At 41.9% G+C, this 13,210-nt stretch overlaps 1 protein-coding gene across 13 annotated transcripts in view; it reads left to right on the top strand.

Annotated features, from left to right (window-relative positions):
• The window catches only part of epb41l2 (erythrocyte membrane protein band 4.1 like 2), a 211,487-nt gene that overhangs the window by 91,883 nt on the left and 106,394 nt on the right, over positions 1-13,210 (top strand). For all 13 annotated transcript variants that reach the window (XM_041187700.1, XM_041187703.1, XM_041187708.1 and 10 more), the window contains one exon: positions 3,311-3,553. In XM_041187700.1, coding sequence (XP_041043634.1) covers positions 3,311-3,553 — 243 coding nt within the window. The remainder of the gene's footprint in view (positions 1-3,310; positions 3,554-13,210) is intronic.

Genomic DNA, 13,210 nt, shown 5'->3' on the forward strand with positions numbered 1-13,210 from the left:
GACCTTGGCGTGTGTGTCCATAGATCTGTGAAGGTAGAAGGGCATGTTAGTGGGGTGGTGAAAAAGGCATATGGGACACTTGCCTTTATCAATCGAGGTATAGATTATAAAAGTAGGGAGGTCATGTCGGAGTTGTATAGAACCTTGGTGAGGCCACAGCTGGAGTACTGTGTGCAGTTCTGGTCGCCACATTATAGGAAGGATGTGATTGCACTGGACGGGGTGCAGAGGAGATTCATCAGGATGTTGCCTGGGATGAAACATTTAAGTTATGAAGAGAGGTTGGATAGACTTGGGTGTTTTCGTTGGAGCAGAGAAGACTGAGGGGCGACCTGATCGAGGTGCACAAGATTATGAGGGGCATGGACAGTGTGGATAGAGAGCAGCTGTTCCCCTTAGTTGAAGGGTCAGTCATGAGGGGACATCTGTTCAAGGTGAGGGGCAGGAGGTTTAGGGGGGGATGTGAGGAAAACTTTTTTACCCAGAGGGTGGTGACAGTCTGGAATGTGCTGCCTGGGAAGGTGGTGGAGGCGGATTCCCTCAAATCCTTTAAAAAGTACTTGGATGAGCACTTGGCACATCATAACATTCAAGGCTATGGGCCAAGTGCTGGTGAATGGGATTAGGTAGGTAGGTCAGGTATTTCTCATGTGCTGGTGCAGACTCAATGGGCCGAAGGGCCTCTTCTGTACTGTGATTCTGTGATTCTGCATTGGACAGGACATCTGTTCATGCATGAAGTTTTCCTGAATGCCAAAAGCAGTCTTTTATGATAACTGTCCAATGCTCTAGTAAGAGTGACCAAGGTCCACCTCGTAAACACTTCAAGGACCACTGAAAAGACAGATTCTCTGGCTGACATTGACCAACTGGGAGCAGGAGGCTGCCAACAGAGACAGCTTGCACAAAGCAAGTAGGAAAGCAACCTACCAGTTCAAAACAAACAAATGCGAGGCTGCTGCAGAAAGGCGCAGACAATGGATGGAGGCTGCTTTTTACACAGCCCCTCCAAACCACGAGTCCATGTGCCCCAATTGTTTAAGAGCTTGCAGATCAAGAATTGGCATCTATCTACCATAGAGATGAGACTTCCCGTGATTCTTGCTGCAAAGAATCTTCCATCATCATTATCAAATGGGAGTGAATTAAAATGTTGGAGCTTTTCCCATGAGTTTGACAGTCAACATTCTACGCTGTATAGTTAGATTTATGCTGTGTGCTAAATATTTAGTTTTGTAGTGTATTGCTAGTCAATATTTCATGATGCTGCACACGGGTAGTCAAGCAAAGTCTAATATTGAAGTCATGCAAGTTAGAATGAAGTGGGATAACTGGGGATGGGTGTGGGTATGGCGGTCAGGAGGGAGTGGCTGGTGGAAGAAAAGAGGTCAGGAGCTTAAGGGGCTGGGATGTGGGACAGAGCAAGAGAAGGTATGGAGAAAGTGTAACAGAAGATGATAAGGAATGTGAAATACTGGGCCATAGCTCGTTTTGCAATGAGAGGAAGGAAAGGATGTGATATAAAGTACAAATGGTGAAGAGAGGATAGGAAGTTGAGGGGACAGTGATGGATGGAGAACCATGTGGTGGCACTGGGCTAAGGCCAGTTGTCATTCTTTGGGGTGGAGGCAGCTGTCCTGGCCAAGTCCTGATTCCATTTCTATGGAGTGGTGTTCATAAAGGGTAAGATTCTTCTCAGAGTTGGGGATGTTGTATAACCCTTTGTCTTTCCACTCTTAGAAATTCTTCTAATAGCTGATTCTTTGGCTCACCATCCATTTTTATCTGATTTCTCATCTGTAAGATGCATTACAATATTTCATATTTGCTATATAGGTGCAAGTTATTGTAGTAGTACTCCTACTCCTGAATTACCCTCTCTCCCAGAGGAAAGCCAGTAATAAAACTGTTGACCATAATGACCCAGATCTTCCAGTCTTCAGATCACACAGACTGGACGCAAGCCTCAAAATGCACGTTGGGATCCCACACTAGTCCTGACCTGCTGACCTCCATGGGAATTTCCTGGGAGGTTTTAGCTTCCAAAGGGAAATACCCCTGCTTCCCCCAAACACTATGCAAAAGTCTCCGAATCTGGGTTAGAGTCTGAGACTTCGGATAGTTCCAACTTTCTTACCTGAGTAGTTACCTGGGAAATGTTAGACAGAAATACCTTTGTCTAACTCCTGGGTAATTACAGAACTGACTGCCACCCCACTATCGACTCTCTCCTCAATGCTTCGACTATCCACGACCTGACCCCACTTGACTGATCCACCACTGACCAGCCCCAGACCCAACATGACTAGCCTCGACGTGACTGCCCCTCCCGACCCTACTCAACTATCCCCCGGCCCATCTGCCATCTCACGCACCTACCACTTGCCACACTAACCACCCATTCACTAACATTCACCCACCTGCCCTTTCACCCTGAACATTTAAACTTACTATATGGCAGCTGGTGTCATTAAAAAGGGGGTGTATCATGTATTCCCCTGAACTAGTGCTGCGGTGGAGTTCTCTGAGGGACCCTGCGCTCCACATTTCTGGAGAAGCCAGTCTCTGAGGACTCGGCAAGAAATGTGGACCAGTGCCGAATTGTGGAAAGGTTTGAGTGGAGCAGCAATCCGACGATGATTGCCTGAGATTGGGTACGTGACGGCCAGAGGTTCTTGCGGAGAAACCCTTCAAAGACAGGCAGACCCAGAGGAGTGGAACCTGTTGGGAAACAAAAGTAACAAACCTGAATTCACAAAGTATTGAAAACCAACAAAATCTTACCTGCAGCTTGAGCAACAGATTTGGGAGATGGTCTATGCAGGAGCAAGTGTAACAAAAAGGAGTTACTTAATAGACAAGACTTTTAACATTATATACCTGACCTCCTGTGACATTGCCCACAAGAACTCTGACCATTATGTTCTTTTGTAAGGTTGGAGATTTATGTGACATTCCTTACAGTTGGTGAGGCAACGGCTCGGAATTTCCTAGGAACTTGCACCTCTACAACAGTGTATCCAATGGTGCATGGTCATTGAACCCATTACTCTGTCTTACCATTATATCAATGCTGATTGCACATTTTCTGGATGAACTTTGACCGCCGTGCTGCTACCAATTGGACTTGCCGAATGTAACTGGTGGACTTAGTATAGTCACAGGAATAGAAAATGTCTTCAATACCTCAGTTTTGAAACACAGAATATTGACTATTAAACGAATCAGTATTTTTGAATTAACTGACTCAGATGATGAATCATATTTTGCGTTTCATTGAAATAAATTAAACTTAAATCTACTTTTGCAGCCAATTAAAGAAGAGGAAAAGATTGTAGAATATTTGGAAAAGAATGCAGATGTGAATAAGGCAGAAGTGACTAATGCAGAGTTGGTAACCGAAGAGATAAATGAGGGAAGTAACAAAGGTGAAGAGCTTCGGAAAGATGAAGATGCAAGCAAAAAATCCCCTCTGAAAATTCCCAAAAAGATTAAGATTGTGCAATGCAAGGTACTTATGTTGGATGATTCAGAGTCCACCTATGAAATTGAGGTAAGGAGAATTTTCTTTAATGTTAACATGACATTAAACCAAGCAGTTATGTGATTATTACTGACAGCGTGTACACTTACCCACGTCCTATGACATTCAAATTATCAGAGTGTGGAGTACCTACTCCAAACTATTTAATATGTTCACTACCAGGTTATCCTAGAATATGAACAATAACCTATTTAAGTGTTTTGATCAGAACTCATGACAATATTTTCCTCATGCAGTAAAAGTGGACGTGGCACAAATAGACTTCTATCACGTTAGGGTAGTTAAACTTCCAGTGATTTTACTCCAAGGCTCCTTGGAACATATCTTTGTATCAGATCACCATTATGATACAGTTGTTCGTGGGTTACTCAGACAGTTGGTTTTTCCTAATATACACTAGTAAATTATAGATAATTTTGCAAAGTGTACAGAGGATCTGCAGCCGGTGATTAATTTTTTTGGGCATTAATTAGAGTCTCACATGTTGTAAGGAAAGGGAAACTGTTTTACCCAGAATCTGTGAATAAAATAGAGATTACAAAGATAATTAGAAAGTTTCAGACTCATCGCATTAAGGCCAAAATCAATCGGCACTATGGAAATGATGATCTAGCAATATCAGGGAAGATTTTCCTTATACTGCACCATTTGCATCCTTTTTAAAATTTTAACCCCTAAAGTATTGTGAAGAGATTACTTGTTCAGGCATTATCAGATTGTGGGAACGACGAATTATCATGTGCAGTGGTTGTTCTGCTCCTGGTAATGATGTTTAAAAGCGTTGAGTTGCATCTGTCTTAAATTCCTGTGAATCCATGAGCCTTTGCTTACCTGAAAATCAACCTTTTGAAGTTTTATTAATTCGGTCAATTGGCAGTTTTTCTGAAGTTGCTCTTGCCTCTAAAATGAAGGACGAGAGCAAGGAGATGGGTGGAAAAAGACAAAAATTTTTACAATATGAGAAAGATTAACATTGTATATGTTGGTTACTAAACCAGAAAGCCGGGCCAAATATAGATCTATATTGCTGTTTAATAGAAAAGCAATAAATAAAACCTGAAGCAGTGAAACTGCACACTGGAGGTGAGTAGATTGATCCTGTGAATTTAGCCCTAATGTTGCGACTAAAGAGAACAGTGAGGCTATCACGTCCATTGTTATTAAGGAATAACTCAGACAGCAGCTTCCTCCAACAGCCCATGCACAGTTGAATGTGGAAATCAGGAGTTGTCTACTCTTCTAAAGGTTTACTGAAAGCTTGGCATTGAAATACAAGGGAAGGCTTGAAGATGCTCAACTTGCTTGCTGGATACCCTCTAAACATCTCAGAAAAAGTTGGGGTTTGACATTATGGTGCTTGTAAATTTGAAACACTATCATAAGTCTTAATTACCGCCAAACTGGGACACTGAAATTTAACTTTTACAGGTGTGTTGCTAAGAAAAGAATTTTTCTCTCATAATTTTTAATTCCTTTCTTTCCCTCGGTTAATTTTGCTGATGATTCATTATGAATTAACTATTCTAATTTACACTTTCTTGTAAAGTTTGTGCATGCCTCAGTAAGCATTTTAAAATCTGGCTAAGAAGATGCACAGGAGCTTGACAGGTTCACATAACTCCCAGATCTCCTGTAGAGGATTCAAGCTGAAATGGATTTTTAGTCAGGTCCACAGAATCTTGTGGCCAAATGTAATGAACGGCCGGCACTGTTCGCTGCTAACTACAAAATCCAGGACAATTTTGGCAATTAAGGAGTTAGACAAATTGGCTGTTGAGATGGAAGCATTGTGGATTAAACTAAATGACGTCAAGTGGGAACTTGAGAGACATTATATCAAATACGTAAAGATTGTATTTGAAGGATTAAGAAGCATTGTTACACAATGCTGAGGGAGTAGGAAGGAGGTTAGAGATTTTGAGCCCCAGGAAACAGAGACAGATAGATCATTGGGAATGGATGGTGAGACAATTGCAGTTGTTGCTGTTGGTGAGCAAGTGATAGATGCCATCAGAGGTTAGGCACCAGGATGGGTGGCTCATGTTATAAGATGCTGTGTGTAGTTCAGTAGGTCTCTTGATGAGGTTCTGGGTCTTGTAGGGTTTAACAGTAAGTGTTTATTAACTACTGGTAGCTATGTACATATATGCAGTATAAGGTCTAAACTCGGAGATGTCTCCATGCTTGCCTCAACACATGTCTCTGTCCAGTATAAGACTGCCCTCTGGACTCTGGTTATGTGCTCCTTTACATTACAGTGTGGGCAGTACCGCACCCAGTCACATTAATCCTTTCAATGCTAGACCCTTATACTACACCTCCCCAAGTCTTTATGCAACTTATTTATGATGGATTCCTGTTTACCCAACATATTTACATTACTTCAACTACCCCTTCTTCCCACCTCAAGTCTGTGTTTACAGGTTCAGGAGGCCTGGAGGCTTTATAATTGTTCCAGATCTTTTCTTTACAACAGTTAGAGGAGTGATAGACTGTTGTACTGTGCAAACCTTATTGAATAGGGGGTGGTTTTGGATGTGGTCATTCTGGAGTTTGGTTGGTTGATCTTAGTTCTCTTTTTTTGTTCCTTGGAGTTGAACTGATCCTTCTCAAATTCCCATCCGGTGTTATCGATGGTCCTTGGTTTCTCCCATTCCTTACTGGGAGAACAAACTCGCAATTCACCTATAATGCTCATTTTGTCTTTCTCCCTACGTGCAGTTTGCCATGATCCACACTGAGATGGACAGTGTCTCTGCCTGTAGTGTAACTTATCAACGGGCTCACCTTGCAGTTTAGTTTTCTGTGCAACGATGTTCTAATTAATTTGTTTCCTTGCTGCACTGAGTTGTGCAGCAGTCAGTTGATGGCTGCTTCTCTGTTCCAGCATCGTCTGGCTAACAATTGTACTGGCTGGAGGTTGCAGCACCTATGTCTTGGTGCCTTGAGGTACCTTATCAACAGATGTCAGAGCCGAAGGTCAAGACTCTTCTTGCTGTTGGTTCATCTTTCGGTTGTCTTCTACTCTAGGTGTCGTGGTAACCATCTGAGTGATTGGCTGGTCTTACCCAATGCAGAGCTTCTGGCACGTGCAAAGAAAATGGATGAACTGGTTCTGCAAAGAGCGAAAGCAATTCAGAACTGAAATCCCAGTTGAGAGTATCTTTTCTGTTGGCACTCTTGGGAGCTTACAATTCTGTGTAATTGACAACAGAGGTTGTTTTGACATCTGCCATTTAAGAAGATTCAGGGCAACAGAGTATCTCTGATCAGAAGAGAAAAAGACTGGTTATGGATGACAAACATGACTTCAAACATTTGTTTGCCATCGTACCTTAATAGTTCCAGAGTTATCCCTGTAACTGGAAGTCGGATTTCTCCGAGTCTTTGGAGTGCTATGTCTGTCGTTTGTAGCCAAAAGTGACTCAGCCACGGTTCAATTTAAAATTTGTGAGATGCCCATTAACCGAGATGTCAGCATTCTAGAACTAAGATCCCTGATGGTTGACCTCACCTGAAAAGCATGGTTGTGTTTCCTCTTGGTGTGATACCGCGACCTTGTGATTCATCTTGGGATCATCTGTGCATCTGGTTGTGTTAGCTTTGCATAGCTTTCCGAAATATCCTATGCGGTTGCAATTGAAACACTGTGCCGAGACTGCCGGACATTGATCATGCCTGTGGGGTCACTTGGCTCCACAGCACAGACATGGTCGCCTACCCTCCCGTGGTCGGTTAGGGTATTGCTTCCCTTGGCCTGGAGCACTCCTGCTTCTCTGCTGTTTTACTAGCTGGACAGTGGGGGTTGCTCTGTACCATGGCTTGTTTTTGTCCCTTAAGTTGGATCTGTGCTATAAACTGATTTCAGATTGCCTGGCAACCTGAATGGCCTTTTCAAAGGTTAAACCTTCCTGAGCTTGAAACATATCTGAGAGCGCATCGTCCACCACTCTGACAACAATTCTCTCCCTGATTAGCCCTGATTTCAGGACACAGCCTCGAGCCATTCTGTGTAGCTCATTAATGAAGGAGTCAACAGGCCCTCCTGGCTGCTGGACACATTCGTTAACTTTGCTCTTTCAAGGATCGTGTTATTGCTCAAATTAAAATGTGTCAAATGATTTTAAAACTTAATCAAAATTTACTGAGAAATTATATTGATTCCTTGCCTAGCTGTTTTATTGTTGGCTATTGGACCTACCGAATAAAGCAGTATGATCAGCTTCTGCCTTTTTGTCTAGACCTAAAGTAATCCTGTATCTAAAGAATCTCTTCCTCCAAAGTCGCCAATTTTGTGACTGGTCTGGGCCTTGGATGAATCCAAACTGGTCTGGTAAGGTAGATTTTTGATTCATGGTCACTTAAAATTAAAAGTGTGCATTGCTGAAAATGCTGTTAGGAAATCCAAGCTGGCACTGATGTATGCTGCTTCTCAGTGAGGTTTCTTCTGTTTGTTCGTTTTGGCGGGCTCTCACAGTAATGGTGGTCACCATTTCTGTGTATTAAATTTTCAGCAGTAACTCAGTGGATTGATACTTTGAGTTTTCCTCGCACCATGTAAATATTTTCAGGTTGTGGAAAGTTGATTCCTGGCTTTTGCTGGATCTTTTAACTGCCGATTATCTGTTAGTAAGTTTAATTATTTTTTTTCGATTGGAGCAAGTTTGGCCGCCATGTGTTCAGGCGCCAACCCGGAACCCAAGGCTGTTCGCAGTGCTTCATAAAATGGTACTGCTGATTTGAAAAAAAGTTTAAAGCTTGTTCTGGCCAAGACTGTTTTTTAGCTCACCCCTGCTAGGTCTTCTGACTCTGCACTCTTTGGGTATTGAAGCTGGTCTTCCATGGGATTCAGTGGAGTCTTCTGCTGCTGTGTGGAGTTTTATTTCTGCCTTCTGCTTCCGGTCTTGCCTTGAAGCTTTTCTGTGGTAGCCGGCAGGTGCCTCCTCACCAATTAGGAGTACGATTCGAGCTCCATGATCAGGTTGACATCATGTTTTGTTGGAAGCTCCACTGTGGCTCTGGAGAATGTGAGGGGGGGGTGGGGGTCACCGTTGCCAGCTCCTTCTCTTCTAACAGTGAGAACAATGGCTTATGATCTGTTTCAGTGGTGACATTTCGGCCATTAATGTAGTCTGACAATTTGCGTGCCCACATGACTGCAAGAGCGCCATTTTGATCACGGTGTACCTTGTCTCTTTGTCCGACAGTCCTCTGGATGCACTGGCTGGCGACATCCATTCAGTTGTTCCTGAAATAAGACTGCTCTGAGACCTGTGGGCCAAGTATCCCCTGCTGTGGTGGTTGGCAGGGAGTGGACCAGGAAGTCGGTTGAGAGCAGCATGGTTTTGATGCAATCAAATTCTTGTTCTTGGTGCGTGTCCCAGCACCGTGCCTAGCCTTTCTTGAGAAGGTGCTGCAGGAGTTCTGTGACCTGTGGCAGACTGGGTAAAAAATGTTGCCAACTGATTAACCTTACCCAGGAATCTCTGGAGGTCTGGAATCGAGGATAGGGTTGGGAGCTCACAGATAGCTTTTGTTTTCTGTGAGGCTGTGGGTTATTCCAATATCTGCCATCATGTTGTAAGATGTGTGTAGTTCAATAGGTCTCATGAGGAGGTTCTGAGTCTTGTATAGTTTAACGGCAACTGTTTATGAACTACTAGTAACTATGTCCATATTTACAGTATAAAGTCGAAGCTAGGGGATGTCTCCCTGCTTGCCTCTACATATGTCTCTGCCCAGTACAAAACTGCCCTTTAGACTTGGATCATGTGTTGCTTTAGATCATAGTGTGGGCAGTACTGTACCCAGTCCCACATTAACCCTTTCTATGCCATACCCCTATACTACAGCTCAGACCCAGGTATTGATCTTTAGGCATTGATCATTATTAAATGGTTAGCAATGAACGCCAAAGTATAATTGAATTTCCTGAGTCAGATGAGAGAGAATTTTTCAAGTCAGTGACTTTCATGTATTGATGGATACATTACTCTTTAAATGGCATTTGGATGGAGTTGTACTTCACCTTCTTGTTTATGCCTTACACAGCTGTGTTCTGATTACCTGAGGAAATAATGGCACAGATGTTCTTTACATTTCATCATAATTCCTCCATTGGGAAGTAAAATTTGACACACTTGCACGAGCCTATTTTTGAGCAGGCTGATAGCAAGACTGTTGCTAGCTCCAGCAGTATATTATGTTGCTTAGGGAATTGGAAGATTGGAAAAACTGATTAGAAAACTAGTTTATGGATTGTGTCTCCATTGAGAAAATTAAAACTCAGCTTCACTCCTGCACCAATCGTCAGATCTTTTTATTAACTCATTCATGGGATGTGGGCATCGCTGGCTAGGCCAGCATTTATTACCCATCCCTAATTGCCCTTGTTCAGAGGGCATTTTTATGTTTTGAAGAGTCAACCATATTGCTGTAGGTCTGGAGTTACATGTAGGCCAGCCCAGGTAAGGGCAACAGATTTCCCTCCCTAAAAGACATTAGTGAACAATCAACAATGGTTTCATGGTCATCTTTAGATTTTTAATTCCAGATCTTTTTTGAATTCAATTTCTATTACCTGCCATGGTGGGATTCAAACCTGGGTCCCAGAGCGTTCCCCTGGGCCTCTGGATTACTAGGCCAGCGACAATACCATTATGCCATCATCGATGCAGATTACTTTTCCTCGACACTGATATAGAGCAATGTCTGCTTTATCAAAGCATTACAAGAGTTTCATTGATGCAGTTGGACAAGTTTGGCTGAAGATGTTCAAATTTGGAAATTTACTTAGTGTTTTACAGTGGTGCTATGATATACTTTCTACTTGGTGGTTGGCAGAAGTGTAATTTGGGTAAAATATGATTTTTAATACAATTCAGCTTCCCTTTCAAGAATAACAACTTGCATTTAGCGCCTTTAATATAGGAAAAGATCCCAAGGCATTTCATAAATGTATAATCAGATAAAATTAGATGAGGAGCCAAAGCAGGAGATATTAAGAGGAGTGATTAAAAGTTTGGTCAATGAGGTCGGCTTTAAGTGTCTTAAAAGATAAGAGGTGAAATTGCTTAGGAATGGAATTCCAGAGTATAATAAACGATTTTGCAAATCTAGTGAAAATGGGATTGTGGTGTATGGCTGCATACTTAAGTGCAATAGTGATATAGGGAAATGAAATTGTGGAATTTAGTGAATGTAGGATTGTTTAGCAGGATCGTATTAAGCAGCACATCCCTTCGGCTATTCACAACGGGCAAAGTACTGACCATACCCAGCCTGTGCTTGCAAAACTCAAAACATAGTGCCCAACATTGGTTGTGATTCTCTAATTGAACAACACCTGCTTAAAAAATGCTGATTATGCTAAGAATTACACTGAAAATTTAAGATTGCCAGTTGGGCTCGCAGTGTGGCTCACATATGCATGCTGGAAGCTATACACAGGGCCCTGTCCTTTGCAGACAAAAGGATCATGTCCACACATTGCACATTTTTCAACTAAACAGAAGCTTAGGCAACAGTCATTCTCTGGTTCATTCTCCAGAGCAATGCCTTGACCAGAGTCGACCTGCCCAGTTTGAATTAGAAGAAAACTAGATAGCTAAATGTCTCATGCTGCATTCCCCGTGGCAATGTCTCCACCAATCAGAATCCACTTGCTAATCAATTAGTACTTCTTCTCATGCAGTATAGATCCCCCATTATGGATAAAAATTCTTGCAAGCTATCCTGATAAGTGCATGATGAAGTGCTTTGATAGCATCTCACTTTTATCAGCAATATTAAAATTAGATATATCAGTAATTGTGAAGCTATTCATATATTTAGCAGCCATTAATCATGCAATGGAAAACAGTTAACAGTGGTGTTAAATGCATATTAGTAGCCCAATTTAGGTTGAGATACTTTTGAGAAAATCCCAGCAGACACATTTTGCTTGGAAGTGTGAAGAAATGACATGATTGCTTCAGTTTTGACTAATAAGATAGTAGAGGATAGTTTCATACAAGACTTGTATTCTTTGGCAGGACACTGTATAGCCTGTACACTTGTACAGCTCTTTGTTTATTAATGGGCTGTGATGTTGATTTCTTGGAATTAGAACATGAACTAGGATGCATAATAGGTCGGTTGAAATTAAATCTGCAATCAGAGGATGTAAACAAGTTTGGAGCAACATACCAGTGTGCACCTTCAACAAAGGCAGTACATTCATTATATATTTGAACCCTAGATTAATAATGGCTTATAATTTAGTGCGAGTATTTGCTTATTGGTGTTGAATAATTATGCTGATTTGGATAATGGTCCTTTATGTGTTGAAGTTTGTATGAAAAGATCTTTTGGAATTGATTTCAGAAAGTAGGATCAGAGAACCTTGTACAAATGGCATGTTTTCTCCTGTATGTTTAAAGGTAGCTGAGAATTTAGGATAAGCACTGCCAAATATGAAATAGGAATCTTTCAATGTGGAAGATGAGAATTGACTGTTGTTGCATTTGAACCTTAGGCAAAGAAATGAATAAGAGCTGCTCCTGATGGAGTGTAGCAAGAGTGAATAAGGGTCTTATTTTGTGGGGCATGTGCACTGAATGCTGGAGTTAATTGTATCTGTCAGATCCAGTGGCTGTAGAGGCTTGTAGAATGGATGAGAGGACCTATCCTTAAAGAGGCCCGTTGGATGCAATTAAATCCCCAGTACACTGACAACAGCTTAAAATTATATAGTACCTCTAACGAAGTAAGACGCAAGGCTTCACAGCGATTATCAAATAAAATTTGACACCAAACCACATACTTGCCAGGTGAACAACAGCTTAGTCAAAGTGGTAGGTTTTAAGGAATGTGTTAAAGGAGGAGAGTGAGGCAGAGAGGTTTAGGGAAGAAACTCCAGAGGTCAGGGCTTTGGTGAAGGTACAGCTGCAAACCTATGGAGCAAAGAAAGTCAGGATGCACAAGTGGCCAAAATTAGAGGAGCACAGACCTCAGGGAGTTGCAGAGTAGGAGATGATTAGCAATATCGCTTTCTATCTTTTTAGCAAATATTTAGAAAGTTGAACTTTGAATCTTTCTGCGTAATTTAGTGCTTTAAGTACTTTTTTCCCACTCCAAATTTACGAATGAACATTGCTTCGTTATGTAAAGATTTGCTTCCTGTTCCAATGCTCTAACCTTATTTGTTCACTTTGAAATCTATCTGCTATTTCTTAGATCACCTCCTTCATTTGGCTAGTATAACTTTTTCTAGATCCACATTCATTACTAAGTTCAAGTGGATAAGCGGTCATAGCTGAATAAAACAAAATTAGACGTGTTTCAGCAGCATCTTTTACTCTGCATCTGGCTGAGAGAGGTATTTTGAATGGAGTAGTAATTAAAAATCAGCATTTATATATGTGAAACTATGGCTGGGATTTTCTGTTTCTGCCAGAGTCGGGCGTGAGCGGACAATATGGCGTAATTGGTTTCATGACTGCATGAAAACCAGTTTGCGATTGTCCGCTCAGCCCGCTGATGGGGTACCAGGTTTCCCGCCATTGGACGTCGGGAACTGCATTGTTATACAACTGCATATCATTATTAGACCTGCCCGCTGGAATCCCCTGTCATCACTGGATTGTCTGCCCACGTGTTTCACAACAGCATACAAAAGGCATGCAC

The sequence above is a fragment of the Carcharodon carcharias genome, chromosome 5 (genome assembly GCF_017639515.1).
Source record: "Carcharodon carcharias isolate sCarCar2 chromosome 5, sCarCar2.pri, whole genome shotgun sequence".
NCBI lineage: Eukaryota > Metazoa > Chordata > Chondrichthyes > Lamniformes > Lamnidae > Carcharodon > Carcharodon carcharias.